General features: G+C 41.2%; 1 protein-coding gene across 16 annotated transcripts in view; it reads left to right on the forward strand.

Annotated features, from left to right (window-relative positions):
• NFIA (nuclear factor I A) overlaps positions 1–26,965 on the forward strand; it is a 360,430-nt gene that overhangs the window by 280,676 nt on the left and 52,789 nt on the right. For 5 of the 16 annotated variants that reach the window (XM_033008836.2, XM_033008837.2, XM_033008838.2 and 2 more), the window contains 3 exons: positions 16,060–16,146; positions 17,193–17,231; positions 26,158–26,286. The exons of 4 other annotated variants lie outside the window; for them this stretch is intronic. In XM_033008836.2, the coding sequence (XP_032864727.1) occupies positions 16,060–16,146; positions 17,193–17,231; positions 26,158–26,286 (255 nt within the window). The remainder of the gene's footprint in view (positions 1–16,059; positions 16,147–17,192; positions 17,232–26,157; positions 26,287–26,965) is intronic. 7 more of the 16 variants (XM_033008840.2, XM_042803680.1, XM_042803657.1 and 4 more) reach the window with 4 other exon arrangements.

Genomic DNA, 26,965 nt, shown 5'->3' on the forward strand with positions numbered 1-26,965 from the left:
TTGTAACTTCCTCGGAGAAAAGGTCACTCTAATGAAAATATTGTAGTGGTTTTATTGCTCCTGCAGCTGTGAATGTTTCTGTAGTCTGTCACTTCTGTATTTTGGCCAAGTATCTGAAGTATTTAAATAATGCAGCAAAAGATAGGTGGTCTTTCTCTGTCAAAGCGTCCAGATTCAATTCTGGGATAGTGGTGACAATTGCTTTGCAAACAGCAGTACCTGTCTAGGCTGTGCCCTACAGTTACACTGTTTAAATAAATATCCCCAAACGCATATAAGGTAGAAGGACTTTTCAAACATTATGCAACACTTGAGCTTACTTAATAATGACTTTTGAGAGACTTTCAGAAAGGGTTGTTTTATTAATCTGTAATACTATGAAGTGTGATTGGAGGCTTCATATCAAAATAGATATCACTTGGCATTACACTTCATAAGGTTTAGGAAGCAGCTCTTCTGCCTCTTCTCGGTTAACTTTTGTGTGTGATCTTTCTTGTTGATCATCTTTTGGGTTATGTTATGTTACATACTTAACTGTCCATTGATCACTTATCCTGAGATCATCTGGGTGCTTAATACTATTGGAAATATTTTTCTGGGTCAGTGCTACATGCATAGATGAGGTTAGTGTCTCGGTTTTGTTTACAGCTAAATAATCAAGTATTTATTGCCAATAAAAATAACAGAAGGCTTATTTGTTAGACGAGGGCAAGCAATGCTTTAATCTTCAGCCTCCCAGTGTTTGAGAAGGCCCTCTAAACAGCCCACAAGATCTTTCGCAATATGTACTTTTTTTCTTTCTTTTTTCTTTGGATTTTAAATAGTATGTTTTTGTTTTGTTTTGAAACAACACATGCTTGTCCAGGGCACTGTTTATAATGAACTATACAGCACAGAAAAGTAAATTCAACCTGAACAGCATTAAAATCAGTTCTGTGGGCACTTGGCCAGCCACCTATATCCTTCATCATGTAGGAAACATACCCACAGCTTTCTCTGGGGACCCTGTCAAACAGCTGTCCTTTACAGCATGCCCAGAAAGTCACCAAATTTGGGCTATTCCAGACTGGGAGGGGACTGATTCCCGTGCCTGGGAGCCCTTGGAGGATCCCCTGCCAGCTGCCCTCTCTCCTCTAATGAGGAGGAGCCAGCTTGTGGGCCCTTATTGACTGCAGATGTGGCACTTTGGCAGGAGGAGAGGGTAGACCTGCAGGCAGACAAGTGCCAGGCTCCCCATCACTGCCGTGCCGCCGCCATCCCCAGGGCTCTGGTGTTTTCAGTGAGGTGTCCTGCTCAGTAGACACTAGGGGCTGTTTCCTCCATCAGCTCCAGGCTCCAGATGATGTAAGATAGAGCTTCACCTTGTACTAAACTAGTCTGCTCATGGAGCGGCAAAAACACGAACAAAAGCTCAGCGCCCATTGAAAGGGAGAGATCACAACCTCCTCTGCAGACACAGATGGCTAAAAGCTGACTGGGTCGCTGCTTCTTCATCACTGTCAGACTAGGGGCCAACTCCCCCCCAAAGTTTGGGGTACTCTTTGTTAATGACAAATGTTCTCCAGTTGTGCAACAGCCAGAGGTTGGCTATTAATTTTGCTGTCGCTTCTGGTGGTTTTCCCCACGTGTGGTCATTACCTCTGTCTCATCCAAGTCCTGACTAGGTGGTGGCGCTGAGCTGCTGAGCTGGACAAGAGAAGTACCTAAAACCTTATACCTCCAAAGCACCTCTGCCACTTGGCGCCAGTGGGTGCCCATCATGAAGAAGCACAACTGCCCACGTCAAACTTCCTGAGGTGCTCAGAAAGGCAAGAACAAGTCAGAGAAGAGAAGGTTCTTCCTTCTTCATGACCTTCCTCACTTACTACAGGAAAATCCCAGATTCTGCTTAGCCTTGTCTATAAAATGGCAGAAAATCACCTTGCAACATCAGGGACTTAAGCCAGGTACCAACTAGATATAGCAAAGATTCACCAAGCTATCTATCACTGTCACAGCTATGAAGAAAAAGGGCTTTATCCTGCCTGTGTGGGATGCACTTTCAAACCATCTTTATGCTATATCCACAGAGCCCCACCCCAATACTTCTGCTGTGGCTTTCCAGCAGCCTGTCCTCTGAATTCATTGCCTCAGCTTCTCTGTAAAACAGGGTCACTGCAAGAGCACGGCTGGCAGAGAGATTACCTAAAGAGCCACAGCTCATCAGTGGCGAAGGACAAAACAGTACTGAAGTGTCCTTCCATGCCAGGGCAACAGTGGTATGTCACTGGCACAAGGTGCTCCCCCCTGAGGGACACCTCCTGGTGTGGTCTGTGCACAGTGCCCGGCCTTTCTGCAGAAATCACACATGGGTCTGATATTAACGTCCAGCCTTTTGTATTTGACATGGGTGCTTTATCTCCAGAAGTGTAAAATGTTTTATGAGTCTTCAATGGGGCATCTGCCTAGAAAATATATTGGTCATCTGAAAGCTGTACAAATGATGTTAACATCCCCTATTACTCGGTGGCTTGCCGCAGCATTCCTCTCTGAGAGGGGAGCTTTGGAGCCTGGACCTGTTTCAGATCCATCCTTTCCGATGTCTCTCCTGTCCAGAAAAAGGCCTTGATGTTTATTTAATCTACAGTCAAAATGATGGCACAGCGTTAACATACAATAATCCGTGAGCTTCAGTGTTTTGTTTTTTTCTCAGTGAAATTCACAGTAGAAGTTTAAAGACTAAAACCATCTTTTTGTTTAACTTGGCATTTCTTCCATGTGGTTCATTTTATGCTGCGTGGGATAATGCAGGTATCAACGGTGCAGAATGATGCTGGTTCGGAAGGCAGGCTGAAGTTTTATCCTGTGCTGGCAGAGTAGCGTAAGCCAGGTTTCCAAACTCCATAATTAAACCCTGTCCTTTGGGTTACCAGCCAAAAAACGGGAGGAGGAAATCAGACCAAGGAAAGGAAGCTTAGACTTGTCTGTGGGATGGCTGTTCTGGCTGGGAAGGGAAGTTCAGAGAGGAGCCAGCAGCCAACCTCCCAGCCCAGTAGGATCCACACCAAAGATAATAATATATCCTTTGGCTTTATTGCCTTTGAGTAGATTGCTTCCTCACAGGAGATTTAGATTTATGCAGAGATAGCTTCTTGGCCTATATGCCTTGACAGGTTTATGGGAGTGAGAGGATGAATATTCTGTCTCTCTGTGTTGCATTTGCTTAATTCTGAGGTGTGCACATGAGAAAAGTAGGGACTCAAACGCAGGAGCAGGTGTGAAGCACCCGTATGCTTATGCACATGTAGAGACTGAGGGAAGTGCTCGTGGCACAGAGACTGTGAGAGGATTGTAGAGAAAGGTGTTGCCTGGGACGGTGCAGGCAAATTAGGTCTGCATGTGAGGGAAACGGGAGAAATGTTGTACTTGAAAGAGAGCGCAACGTAGAAGAGAAAGGGAAAATGAGAAGACAGTTTTAGACCATACAGAAGGGAAGAAGTGTATAGGGGAAAGAAAAAAATGAACAAATATCAGGAAAACAAAGATTTGACTCCTAGAAAGGAAGTATGAAATGGAATATGTGAACTCCTCTTAGAGAAAGAGAGCACTCCAGGCAGAGGGTTATTTACCGCCAGCCGTGACTAGTCACTCTACATCTGTCTCCATTTTTTTCTCTTGAACAAATTCCCTTTTTGGATACTTTCTTCCTGCTTTGCTTCCCTGTGATTGCCCCTGTAAGTGGTCTTTGGAGGGCAGGCTGTATACTCAGAACATATGTGCAAACTGGCAGGAGAACAGAAGAGGACAGAACCACTCTGTGTGCTATTTAGATTAGGCAGTGGATGCTTCCCCTGTGCCTACTCTTGGGGTCTCCACTGCGTGCAGAATCCAGGCTGCACCTATTGTCCATCCACAGTCCTTCCACTGTGATTTTACATCCTGGGGCCCTGGGGCTCAGAGCACCCTGACATCTGTCTCACATGGAGACTTTGATGGGCGTAGATCCTACATGCTTCACCCACCAGCAGCATGACCTTTCCATTCCTGGCATTTCAGAACCATAGTAACGAGCAGAGGACTCAGCTTTTCGTTTTTTACATCTAGATACTTCTTGCAAGCAAGGATATAGCACTTTCCTTATATGTCAGATGTGACAGCCAAAGCAAAAACCAACATTAATTCCATGTTCCTTGTACTGTACTCCTTGAGTCTCGCATCCATTTACCTGCACTCGAAAGCTCCTGGGGAGCTCTCAGGCCTAAAAAGGCTGGAGTCTGCCAGAAAAGATGAATTTCCTTTCACAACAGGAAGGCTTAGGAAGTAAAACAAAGCAGACATGTAGTAAATTACTTGTGCTTTTCAAATACCTTTTGTGGTATCCTCCTTACCATTACTTTATCTCAGCACTTTCAGTACATAACTCTTGTTAACTGAGAAGAAGGGCAAGAGAGGATAAAGATGATGTTAGTAAGAAAATAAGGCAACATCACACTGGCTTTGAACTCATGTACAAATCTGGCCCGTGTTCAGTTCTGTGGCAGCTCTGCTTGTAATAGGGGTAAGCCACAATTACAGGTATAAGTTTTTTAATTCCATAATAAGAGGAGATTGAGTTAACGCATATCAGTATTCCACTTACGCATTCTTTTAATGCATTCTCTTGATTCAGTCCAGGAGTAATATTCACATTGTGCTCTGTCAGTCATTTTGTAGTGTAGCATATGGATGGTATTTGCCAATTTTACTTCCACTCTATTTCTACAGAGTGGCACGGAAAAAATGTTTAAGATGCAAATCCAGACTGTCCTATTACTTTTTTTACTTAGATCTTCCTGGTACTTGTATTTCCACAAGTTCATTTGGTCCCTGGAGAACAGTAATCCCAGGAAAGGCACATGTTTGTACTTCTTGTGCTTCCCGACATATCTGAAGGGACAGTTAGCTCTGCTTCAGTTGTGGTCTTGACCAACACTACAGCACTGCACCCATTTTCAAAATACGTAGAGCTCTGGGGTCTCCTTCCACTGACAGACTGATGGGGCTTTTCATACCGTGGTCATCTACCTTCCCTTGCCCTTGCTCCAGCCCGGCTGCTCTGCTGCTGGCCATGAGGTGCTAGGCTCTTGTGCGTCTTCACCTTGAAAACCCCGGGAACCAAATGAGACTTTCAGTGCAGAAACCTTAAGGAATTGGTAATAACACTTGCACTGCATGACTGAAAGACATATTTACAGTTCCAAGGGCTCATGAAGTTGATAATATTATATGAACCTGCAGTAAGCTAGAGAGCTCCCTGTTAGACTGCTGGACACGTCTGTGGTAGTAAAGATGCTATTAAAGTCAGCCTTATGATTGCTCACTACACCACTCAGGCTAGTGCTGCTTGTTCTCATGTCACCATCTATGGGACTGTCTGAAAATAATTTCTGAGCAATTTCTATGCAGCTGAGGAGCTGGGATCCTCTTTCGGAGTATTTCCCTTGCAGTGACAGTGACCTCTAACTTAATGATACCGTGTTTCTCCCCATTGCTGGTTATGGAACAACTACGTGCAGGCAACCAGTCCAAACTCTTCTTTCAATAACCCTTTTCTTAAATCTGGCATGAGCTTTCTTCTTCGCAGATTTTCAGCACGCATGAAAACAACTTCTCCATATTTATTAAGAAACTTTTATTTATGCCTTACACATCAGAAAGATTCATTCAGGCATAGATCAGATGACCACCAGAGTTTGTTTTCAAAGTCTGTTTGGAATTATATCTTGGAAATGCCAGAGAAAATTATATAAGGGAGGTCCTAGTTTGTGTTCTTTGTGCATTCTTTATGCCCTAAACACAGTTGTTGCCTGGCACTATCGAGAAGATAAAATAAGTATAGTATGTCCCAGCACCAGTGATGCAGAGTGCATCTGATCTGTCCTCAGGCGAAAGGTCTATGGGCTCATCAAAAGACTTGATGCCACACACTAACTCAGAGCTGAGAGAAGTTTCCAACGATTGTGTTACATTACTGCCAATGATTCAAGGGACTGACTGTAGAAAAATATGATGAAAAACATGAGAACCCTGTATTATAGAAAATAAGGAATAGAAAAATAATTCCTTTTTACTGGGAAAACATTCAACTTCAGACCTGAAGTATTCAATATCAAATAATTCCCTGGCACTGCTTTTCAGTGACTTGCTGTAGTGGGCAGTTTTCACTGGATCATAACTAGACACAGGAATTTTGTGATCTTTATTAATTTCCTGAAGATGAACTCTTTGGATACTCACAGATATATTTAAGAAAGACAAAACCAACGAAACATCTCTTTTCCTTAGACCAGAGGAGGTCTACATCCAGGATCTCTGCCAATTATATTTACTCAGTATTTCCCAGATGTGACATTGTCTTGCCCTCCAATTCTCAGTGTGCAAAGAAAGGTCAGACAGCACACTCACATAACCATTAAGATTGTACCTGCCTTGTGCAAGAGCTTCATTACATACCTTGACACATCTATCAGCAGGCACCAGAGCCATTTTTTCCTCCATTGAACTTAATATCTTAAGACAGCAGGAACATTTCACAACCAGACAAACCTCCAGCCCACAGCATATTTTGGCTCTTCTAGTGGGAGGTCAAAAGCAGATCATGTTTCTCTGGTGGCCAGAACATTTTGGTTTACAGCAGAGAGAATTTCATCAGGCTAATTTGTGCCAGTAGGCTGAAGGGGTGCCATGAGTGGTGTGGCAGACGGAAGCTGTTGCCTCCCAGGTTCATGCAAACTTCTATTCATTTTCTCTGAAAAACTTTTTCCAAGCTTTGTTAAACTGTATACTGTGACTAGGTCTCCAACTCCTGTTCTCCCCATTTCCCCATTTCCCACAGCCGAGAAGCAGAGCATGCTTGGGCCTGTGCTACCTTTCATGCTTTCATTACCAGTACATGGAATTAAATATGGGCTCATGTGCATGCTGCCACCTAAAAAGTTGGTTTCAAGTGAACAGGTAGATGCCTGAAGCCAAACATACGATGGGAGCACACTTCAAGCAATTCTAGCTACTGTAGAATACAGAGCTTTTCTTAAATGTCTTTTTGCTTTCGTAGAGTCCATGTGTTCCCTTATCCCTGCTCTCTGCATTACAGTATCCCATCAAAACACAAGCTGCCCAGTGGTTTTGAAGAACATAAGATTTTTCTTTTCTTCTAAGAGCAATAACACTTATCAACTTCTACTGAAATACCATATCAGCTCCTTGTCACTGGCAGTCTACAGTTCCTGCCGCTAAAAGTTTAATGCATTTACAGGAGCACTTAGGCATCAAGACTTTGATATCACAATCTGTTAGTCACAGGTGCTACATGATAGGTTTGTGTTAGCACATTATAGATCTTTTATCAGATACTGCACAAAATGTGTGTGTTTCTCTGCCAGGCAATCAGAATCAGACTGCTGCATAGTTGATGAGTTACTCACCAATATAAGTTGTTGTTTATTTTAAACAGAACTTTTCCAGAACTGCACCTTAATGGATAACTTAAACTCTAATCGGTCAAGGCCACCAAAGATCAAGAACTTATTATGAGCCAGGAAAAATGCAGCAGGTCAACAGTGGTGCTCTGAGCATTGTCAGTCTTTTGCAGTAGCATTCATCAAGTCAAATGATTAACACTCCTGATTTGCTGTAACAGACATAGTCATTTTGACAGCAAATTACCACTGGATCAATAGCTCAGCTTTCTTCTGGCAATTCATGTAGTAGCATGAGACCTGTGACAACATGCCATGCTGCTGGCATTACTCTCTCAAAATCATGGAATGAAGTTAGAGGTGGGGAAAGAACTACTAATTGAAAAGTCAGCTCAGATTGATAAGTCCTAGATCTTTTCATACCCCTCAAAGGCTCCTTTTTTTCCAGACACGGGACAACACAACAGACTTGGCCCTGAGATTCAGCCTAAACTATACTTTCCATTTTTAATAAAATTAATAAGCCCATGCAAGTGTTAGAGCACGTGCCTCAGCTTTGCTGTAATCCCCTGAGGAAAACATCCTTTCAGGATGGTCCCAGAGAAGTCAGTCAGTCAACATTGTGGCTCTGTTTCTTGCATGTAATTCCACATGTCAGGAGATGCATCATTTAAAAATGGGTATGGAGCTGTAGGAGCTATGAGTTAAAAAATGCGGAAAGTATTTCACTTTAGATATCAAATCAAAGCTGTGTTTTCAACTGGCCTGGTGCTAGCATCATCCATACATACTATTTTCACGGACTTTAATGACCAAGTTAAGAGCAGATCTTCTGTGTGTTGTGACAACCATAAGATCACCTGAGCTATTTCTGGCTCCACACAGTTAGCATCATCTGAATTATTTTCAGATTGATAGGAAGGATTTAGTGGAAAACTATCCCCTAACAAATCCCTAACTGCTGGAAAACTACTCCCTAACAAAGGTTAAGAACAGTGCTTCCTGATGACAGAGGGATTCCTGTGAAGGGAGTGCTGTATTGGTAGTCCACGGACCTAATGTTCTTCGACATCGTTACTGGTTGAGCCGTATTCTGCCACCCATTCTGTTTAACACATAAAGCAAAGACAGTGATACGGTTTATTCTTCACTTTTGACACCAAGTGAAAACTATAAGCTTTCCTAATAATGGGATGAAAGCAGACACGTTCTACATCTTTTTCGAAGTGAGTGCCGGAGGACAGGAGCACCCTCGGTTTGAATATGGCTGTGCATTTCTTGCTGATTTGGAGTCTGTCAAACATGAATCTTTGTGAGTTTCAGACGGGTCTCCTCTGATGCAGTTATCCTTGAAGATCGCCTGACAGTGTGGCATGGGACTGTTTAATTGCAAAATGGGATTAAACACATTGAAAGCATTGTACCTGTCTTCCAAAAGTTGAACTAGTTTTCTTGTTTGCTTCTGGGACCAATTCAGGATGTTGACTTGGATCTATAAACTGTTCTATAGATTAGATCTTGGTTAGGAAATGGACTGCATTCCTTTCATGTGCTGTCTTAGCAGTTGAGATCAGCAGACTTGCTTTTTTCTAATGTGTTTGGGAAGCAGAAGCAATATTTTATCTCCTGTGGTATGCTGCTGGTACAGAAATGTTCAGGCTTATTAATTCTTCAGGACACAGGAAAAGTCTTCATCACCTGTGTAGGCAGTCATGGGAAAGGACCCACTGCAAAGACTGTATTGAACTCTTTTTTTTTTTGGAGGCAGCTGGAAAATATTAGTAGTCTTCAGAGTCAATATACAGTACATATTGAGAGCCAGTAAATGATGCATATTATTGCAAATTCCTGTGCACTTCTGCATTTTATAAAACAGATAACTAAGAAACTCACCTAGCCAGATCAGTTCCCCTAGGGATGCACATTTCCAAGTAGAGGACAAACCAAAAACACAGAACAGAACACAAATTAGCCAAATAGAATGGCTAAGTGGATGAAACAAATGGTTTTAGGATCACTGAGTAAGGACCATGACCTCCTTTTGCATCAGTCAAGGCAACTGTGAAACTTTGTGAAAGAAGCTCACCGCAAAACAGATGCTGGGCTATCTTAGGTAAATAAATTACCAAAAAATAATAATAAAAAACTCCCCTACACATTTTACAAAGCACAGCTGTGTAAATATTGCATGAGACAGAGGAAAGGGGGAGAGATGTAACATACACCCTTTTTTATGCAGACGTTCTGCTCTGGGCACTGTTTATTAACATTCCCAGTACAACCATCACTCCACTGCGTAGCACACAGTGCGGCTACTGTACTCCGTGCACACGTTTTGATCTTTGCTTTAGGTGAGAAAACAGACTTTATTTTAAAGGAAACATTTTCAACCAAAGTTAAAATGTGCAATAAGAGGTGTTAGGGGACAGAGAGAAGATGGTACAAGACTGGGAACAGGAAGCAGACCATATTAAGTCTCTTTTTCTTGTTTCCTTTCCCACACTGTGTCTGCCACACTGACTTTAGATGTTTCCCTGGTTTTGCATAAAGTGAGGAGCAATCCCAAGACCTTAATTTCATTGAGCTGGATACCCACTGCTATTTTCCTGTTTCTCAGCTGCCAGGTACAGCACATTCCAGCCTGCAAAAACTGTGGATCTGCCCACAGAGAAGAAAAAATGGCTCTTCTCAGCTAGACTGAAGGCTCACCTAGCCCATTATGCTGTCTCTGTCAAGAGCTGGTAGTGGTCTCTTTAGGGAAGAATACGACATCAGGACAGGCATCCAGTGATGCTTTTCAGAGTATAGCCTCACAGATTTCGGCAGCAAACAGCTTGGTTTCATGAGTCAGAGGCTCTGTTCATATCTTTGTGTTTGACAGCCTTCAGTGGACTTTTCTTTTGGAGACGTGCTCAGGTGTTTTTCACCCATTCTTTATTTTGGCCTCCACAACATCCCACAGCAGTGAGTTCCAGTTTTACTCGGTGCTGTGTAAGGAAGAGCCACTTCTTTTGTCTGTTGCCTGATCATTTTGCTTGATGGCCCATCACGTTTTTTTTTTTTTTTTTTTACTGCCAGAAGTAGTGAATAAATCATTCCCTGGTTCCTTTCTTTCAAGTTAAGTGCTGCCCCAACACTTTGACCGCAGCAGTCAGTGAGCATAGGAAGGCAGAGAAATCTGTCTAGCAGCCTGTTAGCTCAGGTAACAATTTGGCTGAGTGGCTGCAGAGCCATCCTATACCTCCAGGAATGTGCATGTGCTGTGATAGCAGCTGTGTTGTTCACCCAAAGTGGGTAGTCTGTAACCTTGACCCACAGCCCCAGAGCTCACGGCACGAATGCAGTGCCACCCCATACACCGAGCCCCACCGGGGTGACTGTAATAAGGACACTGCAGCCTAAATAAGGGATGCTGTTTAAGTACTCTCAATTTTATTTCATTTTCCAGCTCCACAAAGACTTAAAGTGCAGCAGTTTCTTCATCCAGTGTGTATACCGGCTGCAGTTTTATTCTAATATTTTCTTCTGCTGTCTTGCTCAGAGGAGAGCAGGTAATCCATGGCATCCTACACCTCTTCTTGCTCACGCTGCTCTTGCACAGCCCACAGCCCTACTGAGATCATCCTTTCTGCTAGTCTCTTACATCAGTGGTTGCTACTATTTTTAGTGTGATATACACCAAAAAGCATAACATAAGAGATCTTGTTGCTAAAATTAGCTGGGAAATTATAGCCTGCTTTACTGGTTTGTGCATAGTCTTCATTTGCCTCACTGGGATTTTCATGCAGATCTTTGAACCCCCAGGAACCAGCAAAGTGAGATGGTACCTGCAATCCTCATGTTCAAGAGCAGAACTCTTGAAAAGAATGGGACTGTTTTATATCAGCAAGGGCTGGAGGCAAAGTCTTGGGTTCCACCTGTAGGAGGGAAATACATTTTATTTTAAAAGTAAGGATTTACAGTCAATGAGATTTGAAAAAATATAAATGTATGGACCTTCTTTGCACTTAGTGTAACATCCTGTTTTATTACAGCAGCGCACGCAGGAGTATTTTCTGTGATGAAGTACACTAATGCACTACCTTGCTCCGAACAGGAGAAAGCACTTTGGATGTAGTCCAGATTTAACCCTGTCGTAGGGCTTGCCTTTACTGTTAACTGAAATAATGGCAAATGAAAGTAAAGCACCATCCTGACTCTTCCTCTGAACTTGGCCAGGCCTAGGTGTGAGGTGCATCTTTGCAGCAAAGGGTAATGGTCATTCCCACTTGTTCCATGACTCCTCTGCCTCTCTCTGCCCTTTCAGTCCTTGCAACCTATATCTCTTTTCCATTCCTCGAGTGAAAACCGCTCGGCCACACCTAATCTAAACGTGCTGTGCAAGGACCTGCTTCTGACTGTCAAAGTAAAGTGTCAGTTCGACATCTGACATCAAATTGATTCCTGAATAGAGTCCTGTCATCCAGGCAGAATTGCAAATTCTGGCCATTTGGAGATTTTAAAAATTAAAAGATCCCCCAAATAGCTGTATTTCTTATGCAAATCCCTAGCCAATGGGAACTTGTAAGTATTAAATAAATTGTTTGCCCTCTGTTAAAAAATGATCACCTAGAAATCCAGTAATTTGGGGGAGACAGGTTTTAAGAGGGCAAAGCAGTCTTACAAAAACACTTCTCCCATGTCCTGTGAACTATTGTGCTATTGTGATTTTGCAGTGCTATTTCTCTTGCTTTTGCCAAGAAAGGTTGGACCAGATGATCCTTGGGGTCCCTTCCAACCTGGTATTCTATGATTCTACAATTCTCTACTTTTGAAGGATTTTTCTCTTTAATGTTAAGTGGAAAACCCTGAACAAAAACTGGCACTTAATGCAGAGTAAACAGTGGCAGTGACTGAATAGAAACCTCATGTCAAATATACAACCACCCTGGGAAAGTGAAAATCCATTGCTTTCTCATCCCTTCCAGTTGTTGCCTTCTTAAGTGTATTATTCATAAAAATAGCGATTTAAAAATGCATAGAAACATTATTTTTTATATTCATAGCGTCACTTTAAAAAAAATGGTTAAAAATCGATTTGCTGGCCTCTTGGGGAAATGCTGTAATGTTTTTGGCTGTCTCCTACTTTCTGCTGCCAGCTAAAAGTACCATCTGGCTTGTTTAGGGCCCTTTTCCATATCAGGTGCTTCCAAAATTCTCCCCAACCAGAGGATTGTTTCATTGGGTTGCTTTGCCTGCTGAGGCATGTGTCCTGGGCTGGGAATCCTACTGCTTCTGTTCCCTGCCATCTTGCTGACGGTGGTGTGTGTATGTTTGGGCACAGATCTTGCTGCCTCTCTCCCGAGGACATTTGCATCATTGTCAGCTGCACATATTAAATTGATATGCAGGGCTCAGAAACACGTATCCCGTCTTTTGTCCCTTTGTTTGTGCAATTGTTGTGGTTTTAATTCTTCTTTGACACCTGGAATATCACAAAGCTGCTGATAATCTGTTGGCTACTAGAGGGAAATGACATTGATAGAAGGATAATGTGTGTCAGACTTATATCTAGATAATTGCAGACACACCCCAAACCCTCACAGCTCAGGGAATGAATATCCTAAATCCATTATTAATTTGGAGAGTCATATGTGGCAGTTGGCTGCGGTGTCATCCCCTCGCTGCAAGAGTCACTTGCAAGGGATTTTAAAAGACAGTTTTGGTTAATTCTGCATTGCTGTGTTGAGTTATGCCTAATATGAGTCAATTTTGGTATGTTCCTGCTGCCATTTCGTGGCAGTGTGAGGAGCTGTAACAAAATGGGGTTGATGTCCTAACTCCTCCCTGAAGGAAGCTTCCATGTGCCTTCGCCTGCACAGGCGTAAGGTTCCGAGAAGATGAGGACTGATGCACTATACATGGTACCAGTTGACGGTGACACCTCCTCCTCAGGATTCTTTGTTTGTCAATTTTACTGTTTTACCTAGAAATAGAAATCTACCCCTCAAAGGATCTATGAGTGGATTTGAAGTATTGTAGCTGTTAAGTATAGACTTCTGATGTGATCGTATGGAAAGACGGAGCGTGTTTTGAAATAGATACTGCCGTAAGCTGTCTTGTCCTATTTCTGAAATGATCTGTGCCATACGCTGCTGACTTTTCCTGTCCATCCATTAAAAAGTGAATTATGAAGAGTGCTGAGACAAACAGATAGTAGTTTAACCTTGTTAGTAAATATCAGGTAGCTGATATATACTGCTAGAATGTTACATCACAGCCTTTCTCTTCAATATAGTTTTATGAAATTATCTTGTTACTATATAAACTGCTTTTGCTGTGTACATTCTTCCAGAGGTTATTGTTCTTTGTATGTTGGCACAGTAGCATGACTCTGAAGAGTCAGTTCACGATGCAGTGAATTTTAAAGACTTGGGAGATGGCCATATCTATTTTTCAGCAAAGGAATGAAAGCTTTTTTTTTTTTCCGTCCCTAAGGTATTAAAAGTTTCAAAAGATGTGCTGAAATGAAAAGGAAATAATAACTAAAGACTGGATGGGAAGTAGTGCCTCAGAGTACTGACTTTGTTTCTTTGCTTGTTTCCCCAAAAATCTTAATATTTTAAGTGCAAGTTAATATTTTAAATCAAATAAACCTGTTTTGTGAACTAGTAAGATACTTGAACTATATCACACATTATTCATTTATTTTTGTGTGAGTGCAATAAAAATTTTACAAGCTGTAATCTTGTTCTTTTAATAGAGAGAAAACTATGCAGAATATGTTGCTTAGAGTATTAGATAAGCTACAGTGTGTTAATCAAATATTTTTGTGATATGAGGGCAGTTGAGAAAACAGTACAATTTTTGCTAATGGCACTGGTAAGTAAACGGATCTATCATTACATTGTCATGAAAAGTGACATTGAGCAGAAACACCCTGCCAATCCCTAGAAGATAAGTATTTAATGTAATTAGACAGACACTGTCTCCTTTGTTGAATGTAGCATTAATCACCCAGAGAAGTCCAACTTTATATGAAATGGCTTTTTCTGATATGTCTTTGTATGAGAAAGCTTCTTACATGGTTTTGTCATGATGATATATATTTGACGAAATGACTGCTATAGCTATATGATTTTCCTCACGACATAGCTTGCTGTTCTGTGTTCCATAATATTATTTTTTTTTTATTTAGCAGTGTTACATTATGTAGCCGTGACTTGTTTCTAAGTCTAGAAACCTACATGCATTTAGAACTGAAGCTCTTTGAAACAGTTAATGCATTCAACTTATGAAATATAAAAGAAACACAAATAGCTTCCATTATGTTCTTCAGTTCTTCCTGTGTGGTGTTAGCACAGGTTCATTGTTATGGCATAAGCAAAACGTTTCTTGCCTCAAATGCTAGTTCGTAATATCACACAAAAAAATAACTTCTTTCTATGAAAATCTCATTGTTAAATTGATGAAAAATGTTGCCCCCTTCCAGAATTCATTGGCACTACATTTTTTTTTTTTTTTTCTCCTCTGTTGCTTGTAATTTGTACTGTGAAATGCTGTCTGGTTATGAACTGGTATCAACTTGAATCAGTGCACAGCTGTGTCTTCCCACCTTCTCAGTGGTGCAGAGGGCTTTGAAGGGAAAGAATAGGGTTTAGTCAAAGATGACAGCGGACTTCACTGAGTAACAGGTGGAGGTCAAGTCGGTTTATTTGTTGGGATGAACAGAGTGCAGAGATGAAAAATCTTTGCCATAATAAGGTTTAGGAAGAAAAATGCTGACTAGTCTAAGCTTTGATTCCAGCTGACAGATCCTTTTCTAGTGTTCATTACTTGATTTCACAGTTCAGGCAATTTTAAGAGGCTTAAAATTATATTTCTGCTCTCCTCTATAAAACTTTTCGATCACTTTCTAATTTTTGCTTTAAGTAAAGTTATAGGGACTCCCTAACATACCACTCCTGCCTTTAGACTCTTACGAAGTCAGTATGCCACCAAAAATGCAAGGGTAAGCTTTTTTTTTAGACCCCTACTTTTACTGATTCTTTTTGTAAATGGAGTAAAAAATGCATAGAGGGCCACCAATTTGATTAGAAAATCAAAACTTCAGAAAAACTCCCCTGAAAAGCGGGTAGTAAAATAAGCACGATGCTTAAGAAGTCACCGTTCCTTTCTGGGCATACGGGGTTTTTATGTTACTGGTAGCGGCATTAATGAAGCTCCGCCGCCCCAGTGTGCTAAGTTTCAATCACCAAGTGCCGGTGAGCCCTGCTCCATCCTGAAAGGGAGTCACAGCAAGACCCCAGATAATCAGAGCAGAACGTCCTGACATTGTGTGGCAGTGCTGGGACCGCGATGACCTGTCGGCATCGTTGCATATCAATGCAGCATCACAAAGGGATTTCAGAGGGCTGAGCAGCGAGTGGGAATCTCTCCTAGGTTAGCCTCCTGCCCTTCCCCTGTGCCAGCTGCTGGGAGGGGAAGGTAGGCCTTTCTCCTTTCCCACCCTTTTTCTTCCACCACCACCACCACCACCACCTGCTTCCTACCTGCTGGAGTAGGCAGAATAGGAGTATCTTTAGCCGTTTGCTAAAATCTTCCCCCTCAGACTTTCTATTACTTCTGCATTCATTCTTTGCAGGAAGAGGAAACTCACTGGTCAAACCCTTGGACACCAGAATAGTTGCATGCAGTTTCCCAGGGAGCCAGATAGCTCTAAAGCTTCCCAGTGAGTGACAGTTTCTCTCTTCTATTCTTCTGAAACATGTGTTTTACACATATACTGAAAAATGTTAATATCAATTTACAGCCAGATTCTTGCTTTAAAAAAAAAAAAAAATAAAAAAAATAAAATCTCCCAAGTATATACACTCAGAGCACCTCAGCACACATGTCACTTTTTTACATAGGAAAAAGTGTTGGATGCTCTTATACACATAACATCATTGGACTTGAAAGCTGTTAGCTCATTCAGAGTTAGTGGCAAGAACACTGGACTTGCCAGCACCAAACTGTGAAACCTTTTTTGTGTGAATAGTAGAAATCTCATGGGGGTAGAAATCCAAAAAAGGGGAGGAGGGGGGTGTAAATCTGTGCATTTGGATTCGAGTATCTTCAATAGCATGATTTCAACTTTGTCCTAGAAGTCCTTGAATCACAAATCATTGGAGGCTGGGAGAGTATTTTGGAGAATTATCACTGTATGCTTTCCCTGGTCTTTTACTCTTTTCTAGGCATCCATTAGTTACCACTGTCAGAGAGAGGATACTGGGCTAGGTGGATCCCTGTAATCTGATTTGGCATGGCTATTTTTCTGTGTTCCTAAGATCATGAGATCAAGTTATATAGGATTATTTCATAATGCCAGAGCAGCAGTTGCTGAGGTTCGACAAATCTATCTAGCAAAGTGTCTAATAAAAGAAAAATCCTGTCCCATACTGTAGCTTTCTTGGTCCAGTGAAGCAGCATCCTCATGCATACAAATCTTGTAAAGTTGCTTCTGATAGCTCCCTCTGTCCCCTCATTTTTGTAAGCTAAAGTGCCATTTTCCTTTTTACAGCTTAATTGAACCTAAATGCACCCATTTTCTGCAATGTGGTATTTTGGTAATTTTACTATTTACTTGTAAGTTTTCCCTTAAGCAAACTGAAAGCTTCCCCTTTATCACTTCACTGGGCCAAGATTTCACACAGTATCCTGCTTGCTACAAAATATGATAGTGTTCTCTCTCACCTTGTTTCTTTTTTCTTCTTTTACTTTCTTTTATAAAATTAGGATATCTAAGAAACCCCGAACACCGCGGAGCACTACATGGTGGGTGTGCTTATTCAAACAATGCCAATGCTCTTGTTCTCGGTGCACAGACATTTCGTGTCGGTTGGGGGGATGTACCAGGCGTCCCGCTCGTGTGGGTTCTCCGATGTCTAGTAAGGAGGGAGCTCGTGCCGAGCACTTTGCCAGAGTGACAGCACTGGAGGGAGCACTGACATGTTACCTCTGCCCTTCCCATGCCTGCTTTCGTGACGCTTGCAGGGACTTTTTCCCTGTGAGCCCTCTGCCTCTCTGTCGGATGTGTCTTAAATTGCTCAGTAGGTGAGAGAGGCGTTGGGCAGATCACACAAGCAGACCTGCAGGCAGCATGGTCATACACGGCTCCTCTGGAAATGATGCCAAAGCCAAACTGCTGTGCTCTGCCTTCTCTGCAATGGGAACGTTTTATTTTTTCCAGGCGGGTTCTTTGTTCCTCCCAGAATCCGAAAGCCATTGGGAATGCAGAAAAATGAGGCTGATCTCACCTATCTGATATCACCTGCCTGAGAGCCGATCTGTTGGAAAGCAGTTTAAGTCTCTGCTGCCTGGGAGCTGCCAAGCCTTCCCCAGGAGCGGCCGGTGGCAGGTCCGCAGTGCCATTCCAGCGGGCGCTCACCAGCGTACAACTGGCAATGGACACTTTCCAGTAAAAGAGCACAGCAGCTGTAGGTCAGCTACAAATTATTTTTTGTGTTACGGAGAAATGAGATGACTGTTCAGTCCTGCGACTGTCAAACCTAGGCAGTCAGATGGTAAAAATACCAAGAACCACTGGATAGCAATACATAACAGTTCCATGAGTACACTCTTGACCTGTCAAATTATAAATCCATTTCAGCTTGGTACAATGCACATGAATTCAGTTTGCAACTCTGTCTTTCTTTGGAATAATGTATAAACTCTTCACCTCAAATTGCGCAGAAATCAGGTGACTTTACAGTACATGGTAAATTACCTGAGCTATTTTCAATCCTGACAACAGCTCTTTTATTAATTAAAACATATGTTCAATGGCAGTGTATACCGATTAAGTCTTCAAAACCAATATTAACACCAAACTTAGTCTTGTCATCATAAAAGTCATTTGAAAACATTACCATGCAGTAACTGAGGTCACAGGTCGAAAAAATCTGCATACTTACCCATCTCCATCTCATGCCTTTGGCGTTTAGCAGCCATCATTATTAAATATAGACTGGATAGCCAATGATCTTTTGATGACATGCAAATAATAATAAAAAAAAAAAAAAACAAACCAAACCCACAGAAAATTTGACTCCATACTCTCCAGTTACTAAAATTCCCTTTAGTATCACTTGCAATTTAGCATCCATATGCATCTCAGGAAGATATAGTTGAAACATAAATCTATTCTGGGTCTTTTACTTGCAAAAATATCATACCTCAGCTATAATCATATGCAAAGACTTTTTAGAGGGCTTTGTAAATGCCATCCAAATTTATGATGGCATTTTTTGCCTTACAGCTATAGATGTTCCATCCCCAAAGCACCCACATAAAGGTATATTCTCCTATGGATGGCTGCAGTTTGTCCCTGCTGCTATATCTAATCTGCCAAGTATGCTGAAAAACTCTCAAATAACATTTGAAATGAAACAAATGTAGTCATGAATTTTAGATGAGATGTCTAAAGACGTCATTAGACATTTTTTTAATTCTTATTACAATATATATTTATACAATGCAAAATTATACTGAAACCAACATTAAATCAAAGGGAAAATTGAACTGTTATCTTGCTGTTTATTATGCTTCTTATTAAAGTTTTTAAATATCAAACTCATGAAATTATGTTTCAAAGAAATTGGTAATATGTTGAGTACTAGTTTATTAGTTATTGAAAGAACCACTTGAGTGACAAAGCAGGAATGCAGGCTGACATAAGAGATCTAAAACAATCCAGGTGATGCTGTAAACATAGATACAAACAGATAAGGTAATACACTCTACGGCAACATTGCACCAAATAATTTAAGGCAGATTTTAATGGGGTAGGATTTTAAAATAATGGTGAATATTGCAGTGCTTGGTTTTAAAATTCTGTAGGCAAGATTTTCCATCAGTACAAACTCATATTTCTCCTTTGTAAATAGAGCAGTGCTCATTTACAGAAGTGAAATTTCAACCTTTTTTCGTAAGTGACATCAGAATTTTGATTCTAACTTGAATTATCATTTTTTTGGCTAAAAATTGCTGAGGAGTCCAAAAGCATTTAAAACCTAAAGCCATTGAATCCATTTAATGCGCCTTTGGCACCTCTCTCTCTCAGTCCTTTTTGAACATTCTGGTCCTCATTTTAATCAATCTCTTTTTATTAAGTTCTTTGGCTCATTTACTTGTACGTGCATTTGCTTTATTTTATTTGGAACATTTCTTTTGTAGTGTCTTGAAAAAGAGTTGTGACATTTCTTTTGGATAGCTTCTTAAGTATCTGGCAGTCACCTATGATACGATGTTGATGGGTACGGATAGATTAGCTCTGTTTTCCTGATGATCTGTCAGATGTCGAGTTCTGAGGAAACTGGTTGTGTGTGTTGGTGATGCATATGCAGTAGTTTGATAAGTGGATAGAGGGGGAGCTTTCATTTTTCTTCTGTAAATTCACTGTTTATTAAGCTGGATTTAGTCTTGTGAAGCGAGGTACTCACTGGCAGGTAGTTAATCAGTGATCATGGTAACTCAGAATGCGACCAGGGGAGCAAGTATCCATTCAGAACGTAGCAGCTAAAGAGCACTTCATTAGGATGAGTGATTTCCATCTGCGTTGTATTTTGTGTATACTGGAGCAACTAATACAGTAAACTGATGGATGGCAGCTAGTGTGATCATATCTCAGCTGATGACAAATAAAGTTTGCTCAGCACTAAGTAGAACAGACTTACTATGACTGACAGTAGTATAGCCATCAAAATTTCAAGAAGCTTCAAATTAAGAATTCCCCAGGAAAAAAAAAAAAAAAAAAAAAAAAAAAAAAGCAGTTGATCAGCATTTCTGTTGATTCTGATTTCTGTGAAATTTCTGGAATAATTCGCACAGGAGGATGAAAATTCCTTGAAAAATTCTTCCCATTTATCAGCTTTTTCTTCAACAGCCGACTTGTTTTTCCACATCATCTATTTGTTCTGCATGTTGTTGAGTTCATGGTCCACCTGGTAATATCTGAGCTTCCGTGATTCCTTTTCATAGTGTCCCTTGAGAATGAAGATCCAGACCATATTTCATTCATAGCTTTTATTATGAACTCTCCATCATGAGTCTAGTGGCAGAGAGCTACTGGGAATATTGGGATAATTATCCAAAGGTCGTCTTTGGCGATGAATGTTAGCTGGTCTACCAATGTGGCTAACTCGAGATGGAGTTATTGTTTAAGATGTGTGCAGTCAGAATAATGTTAGCAATTAATCAAGTGAAATTGGATGGATATACAGAAACAGTTACAGATATAGCTACAGATTTGGAGAGGAGGGGAATTGTTCTCCTCTTACACTGCTGTGACTCCATTCACTCCATCAAAGTTAATCCTGATTTCAGTACCTCTGTTAGTCAGGTGCATAGCTATATGGAAAATAGGTTCATAGATATTTATTTGTTCTGGGAAGGATTTGTGCATTCAACTCTCACGCATCATTTTTTGGTCCATTTAAATATATATCAGCCTCATACATGAAAATTTGAAGATCTTTAGCTGTACTCAAGGAAGACTCTTATGTGGTGCATTTCTAGTACTGGCAAATATAAGGAGGTAGAGGAATTAAAACCATCACTATGCTCCAGTGCCCCTTAGAAGATGAGGAACATGAAGTATTGCTGTGCATTCACTGATTAAACTTGGGCTGGAGGTTTGCGAAGTGCAGAGTTTTGGAAAGTCTTACTACGGGACTTCAACATCCGTGCAATGGCTCCAGTAACCAGAGTCTCAAGGACAAGGATCCCATTTACGCTTGCATTATGCATTGAGCAGAAGGGTGTGATGCATGATGTGGAATGAACAAAATAACTTGTGTGTTTAGGGAAATGCCAAATTAATGAAAATTCAGAAAGCTCTAATGTTGAAAAGGCACATGAATTCCTTGATAGAAATATAATTCTGCTAACAGTTTCAAGATTATTGTTGTCTGAATTTTCTGCTTATTGTGTACTGCAATTAAAATTCTTTTCAACTGAAAAACCAATGTCAAATTAATATTTCCTTTTGGAAAAAAATACGAAAGTACACATCTTGTTCCATTTAGCACCATCATGGTCTTTGATCTGGTTCCCTCTGTCCAGTGAAAAAAATGGATTCATGTTAGTTGGAACAGGCTAAGACCATATATGTTTGGCATACATATACTTATAGAATCACATGAACACAAGTACAGTAAGTTAAAGTAACACACCCACTCAGACTTCCATCTGTATTTTATGCCACATATCCCTTTATTTTCTTTTTTATTTAGCAATTAACTTTTCCATTTATTCTGTAGTTAAAAGCTGCCATAAGATGAAAATAGACTAAGTCTGATTTTCTTCTCTTGCACTCTAAATAACATTCAGAGGAGACTCAGACCCAAATTACGAAATCTGTGTTTCCTAAAAGTGCCAGGTGTGACTGTGATTTGGACAACAGTCCTATACGCAGAAAAGTAAGAAACACGTTTAAACCCCACCTGGGTTACCCAGCCGTTGTGTTCTGGCTGTTCTCGTTTATTCCTTGCTCGGAGCAGATGGATAGAAAGAGGCAGGGAACGGGGAGGATCCTTGGCTCCATTCCCTATTCACCGGCCAGCGCAGCTGAGGCGGGTTGGGGGATACTGTAATTTGTTGCTGCCCTGCACCAGAGAGGAGACAGAGGAGAGTCGGGACTCAGAGTTGTCGTTATGAGTTGGCACTACCCCTTCCCTGGGGCCACGTGAAGTGCTGAAATCTGGTCTTCAGTGCAGTGGTCCCCAATATTCCTTAGCTCTTGGGAGCAATGCTGAGGAAAGCCGTGCAAGGCAGCAGCATCCTCCCTGGGCTCTGCCCGGAGTAGCTTCAGTTTTTAACTTTTTAATTTCCTGCATCCCTGAGCAACACAGGAGGGGAAGCTGCGGACTGGGGACCACTAAATGCGTTAAAACTCATTAGGTATGAAACAGAAGACCTTTAAAACTAGCCAAGAGTCTCAAACATTGGGTGCCAAAAATTAAACAGCTAATTCCATATTTAGTCATTTATCTCAGTTCTTGCCTCACAGTTGTTAATACACACCATGGCATCTCATAGGTGGCCTGATTTTCATAGGCACCGGGCACCTACAATGCTAACTCAAGTGTTGAGACTGCTTACCTAAGAGTGAGACTTGTAGTATCAGATTCAGATTTTTCTGGGTGATTAAACCAGAGTTCCCTCACTCTCGCTCTCAGCTCCTGAAAGGAGCTTCGATAGAATGACCAGCATTGTAACATATGGCTTAGCAAAGGGGAAAAAAAAAAGAAAATTAGTATTAGAAATGGATGGACTAAAGAATACGCAGGATATATCAGGCACATTAACCAAACATATGGTGCTAAATGAGATATTTTTTTTAAATTGCAAAAAAATTGACATTCCTGGCAGTCTCAAGGATAATGTGACATGGCTGTGATAAATTTAGAAGAATGGGACATATTTTGGCTTGTTCTTGGAAACCTTCTTCTTGCATGCCGACTGTATTTCTTCTTTTATTAACCCATTCAAAGAATGTTTGAATTTTGCTGCTAGAGCACCATGCTAGCGCAACATAAAATGTGAATGATGCTAATTGCTTTGCACTGCCTAACTTTCTGTCATACCCTCCCCTCTTAAAGGACAAAACATGCTTTGGAAATGAGCTGGCAAGCTCATCTTACTCTTTCTTTTGGTCAATATTAAGTGATGTAATTAAGCTCCTGTTTGCATATTCTTCTGAACTAGGAAGCAGCCATTTTTTTCTTGAGATCTGATGGATATGATCACTCAAAATAAAATGTGTCATTACAAACCTCAAACAAAATAAAAACATGGTAGAGTTGGACTGTTCCAAACCAATACATTTCAGAATACCCTGACATTAAAAAAAAAAACAACTCAAAACAAAACAAAACAAAAAAACCCAAAACCCAACAAACAAACAAAAAACAAACAAACAAACAAAAACGACCAAACAAACAAAACAAAAAAAAAACAAAAACAAAAAAAAAAAAAACCAAACACCAAAAGCAAGGTAGTGTTATTAATGGCAGTCAGAACAATGATAACAAATATAACAAAAGTAGGTACAAATTACCAATGCTTCAATTTGTCTTTCTACTCAATTTTACAGCATAGTCCTACATTAAAATCTCTATTTTCACATGAAAACAGCTGCCTCGACCTTATAAAATCCACCCCTCTATGAACATGACGCTGCTCAGCATTGCCACAGTGCAAGGCCGTTCATCAGCTTTGTTGTAGCTCCTCAAGTTCCAGTGTTTGGATGCAATCACGCGAACTTGCTACGTCTTTAAACCATATTCCAGCGTTCTCTCTGCCCCTTCCCCCTGCCGTAGTTTAGATGCGTCAAGCAGGTTTTTTAGCACAGGGGTAAAGCTTCTCTGATTTCTCAGAAGCTTTACTGTCTTTCCTATAACCCTCAAGAGGGTCTGCAGCTAGAGGACGTCGGGGAGAGCAGGGAGTTTGTGAGCCAGCTGAACCGTAGGGTGCACAGACAGAGACCCGACTCCTTCCACGACCTCCGTTGCTTGCCCAGGGCAGAGGTGCCCGTGTCCCCTCCCGGATCTCCGCTCACGGGCTGCGCAACCACCAGCCCTGTGCGGGGCCTCGTGCTCCCACGCGAGAGTGCCGCACGGCCTTGCAGTCGGAGCAGCGCACCCGCAGGAGTATTTGACTGCTAATCCCTGGGCGTAACTAGTCGCTTGTTCTGTCCGTGATATTTTGCACTTAGAGGGATGGAGCCTGCTGTGTTAAAAACTTCCTGGGGGGCAAACCTTAGCCCCTTCCACAGCCCTGCACAGAGGAGATGTACCCACAGCCTTGCTGCCAGCAGCGTAGTTCCTCTAACCCTCCCCAGGCACAAATATTGCCACAGAGCCTTGACTTTGTGTTTAGGGCTGGGCTCGACATGCATTTGGTGTTTCCATCCCCAGTCCCTCCCTCATAAAGAAATCTGGGTCAACAGCGCCGTTTCTTCTTTTGAGTATCCTTGTCCTGAACGTGGACACTCAAACACAGAGCAATAACTAAGTACATCCCAGCATACGATTTCAGCAGAAATTCAGCAGGCTGCATTGGAATATTTCATTGAAATACCTTAGCTCAGTCTCCATTTCTCTCTTACCCCCAAACTGAACCAACTCTTTTTGCTTTTGTCCCTACTCCAGAGTCCTTAAAACCAATATGAAAAAAGAACAACTCAGTATTTTTATTGTACAATAGTCTGTCCATTCTAAACTTTTATTTTTAAAAGATTACGTATGTAACCTTTCTTGCTATGAGAAAAAAGCCACCACAACAGGAAGGCCTTGTAGCAAACAGTTTTGAGACAGAAAGCTACAAGTACAACACTGGAACAGTAACCATTCCCTTACTTTATTTAACTTTCTGAAATATAAACTGCAAAACCTCACTGAAACCATTAAGACCCCAGCAGTGCAGCGTATAAAGTACAAGAAGGCCCCTACATATTACAATCAACATCCCAGGGACTATAAAACTAGTGTTATTAAATATAAAGTTAATAATATTGTCCAGAGATAATATTGTCCAGGCCTCCCTCTTTACTTTTTAACAATTAAATTCTATAAAATACAGAGTTGGAAATAACATTGAATGACTTTGCTAGTGGAAGTTCAACTTCCACATTACCTGATATTTTGCTTTTGCACCTGAAAACTCAACTATTCTGCACTTCTGTTTTGCTATATCCCTACGGATATTCAAAATGTCTGATGTACTGTATATACTGGAAATTATGTGTTTTCAGAGTATGTGCAGATAATCAGAATACCCATATGCCTCTAGAACTATAAAAATACAGAGAATAATATAGACATACATACATATTCTTCATCTATATGCTGTAATATTCTTTTATTCAAGCATAAATCATATGCAGAAAAGGCTCGGATTTTAAGAGCCTATTGCAGTATATTCACTCCACTAATTTCTTTGGTGCCACAGGCTTGATAGCATATCAACAGGAGTTATTCTTACAGGGTATAACAAACCAGTCATATTAGCATTACACCATTTCTGCCTGTCCACGGGAGAGGTTTCACCCAATGGCAACTTAACTCTGATTTTCATTGGAAGCCTTTGATATAGTTCAAGGGCATAATAACAGCTCTGAAATAATTCCAGTGTGGCTTCTAATATCAAGACACAAATACCATTCACCCTTTAAAAAAATTTGAAAGCAAAAGGGAACCACATAAATATATTACTTTCAAATACCTTTGAAGTCAAGAGAGTAAGGAGAGGCAGAGTTTGAACTCAGAAAACTTCATTCTCTAGTTGTGCCTCGAATCGTGCAGCACATTTAAAAGATCCATTTGCAATAATCTACTAAACCAGTGAGTGAAAGACAGAACTCATAAAAAGCCTGTAAAAATCCAAATGCTCCAGCTATTACAGATTTCTAAAAATAAAGCCGAGTAGGTTTCAGTAGCAATAATAAGCTGCATCTTATCCATATTTCAGATTTAAAAGAAAAATATGGCTGCCTTTTAGTACTCATTGCTCAGAGCAAACCGTGGCCACTTCTGCCTCAAAAAAGACCACAAATAAAAGTGAGCTTTCGGCTTGCTGTTGTATTTCGTTTCATTTGTCCTTTAAGTTTATCTAGCTGCTTCTGCACCCACTTTCACAATGCATAGGCTGTCGTTCCATGACTTAGCATTATTAAATTGCACTTATCAATCATTCTTGCCAGGAATGCCATCGCCAACTACATTAAAGAAGTCAGAGAAGTCTGGTTTCAGCAGTCCCTCGCCTTCGCAGACCTCCTCCCTTGGAACGGCTTTCACACAGCACCATCGACCTGTCATTACAGGACCCAGAGGTGAGGCCTAACCCAAGAGCCCCCAGGCAGCTTAAACGTTAGCCACGGCACCCAGTGTCCATCCCAGTGCCTTTCCACGGAAAGTCATCGCCACGTGTGACCCACCCAGTGAGAGCCTGTGCTTCAGAAGCTTGATAACCCGGAGGTTTTAGTTGTCAAGACCTGCGTTTGGTTTTGCTAGGCTGGGCTGTTTGCTAAAACTCCTGATGACCATTGAACAGTGCCTAAGGTGGAAACGCTGGTTTCTGGGGGCTTGGGGTTTTGTTTGAAGAGGGTGGGGAAAGGGACAGAATGTGTTACAGAGAGTGTCTTCAGCTTGTGTCCATTCATAACATAGATTCAGTCTAGCTGCTTGAGATGGGGACCCATCACTCACTTCTGAACCACGCCTGTCTTCCAGCACTGTAGCTTTGTTTCTGCCAGTCATTTAGTGCTCGTGTTGTTGGTATCGGTGTGCTGAAGAACCACCTGGTTAGGGGGCTCCTTTGAAGTTGGCTCCTGCAATGCTTTGTCTGGTTTTCTTCACAGTACTCTTCTGGCTGACTTTCCAAGTAAAAGAGATGTCCTCTGGGTCTAGATGTGCTTATACATTTTTGTTAGAAAGATGCGTTTGCATTTAGCCTAGAAAACTAAATGCAATACTCAGTTCACATTTGAAAAGGAACTCGCTTGGGCATAG

This window comes from Tyto alba, unplaced genomic scaffold, assembly GCF_018691265.1.
Source record: "Tyto alba isolate M040663 unplaced genomic scaffold, T.alba_DEE_v4.0 Super-Scaffold_1000006, whole genome shotgun sequence".
NCBI classification, from domain to species: Eukaryota; Metazoa; Chordata; class Aves; order Strigiformes; family Tytonidae; genus Tyto; species Tyto alba.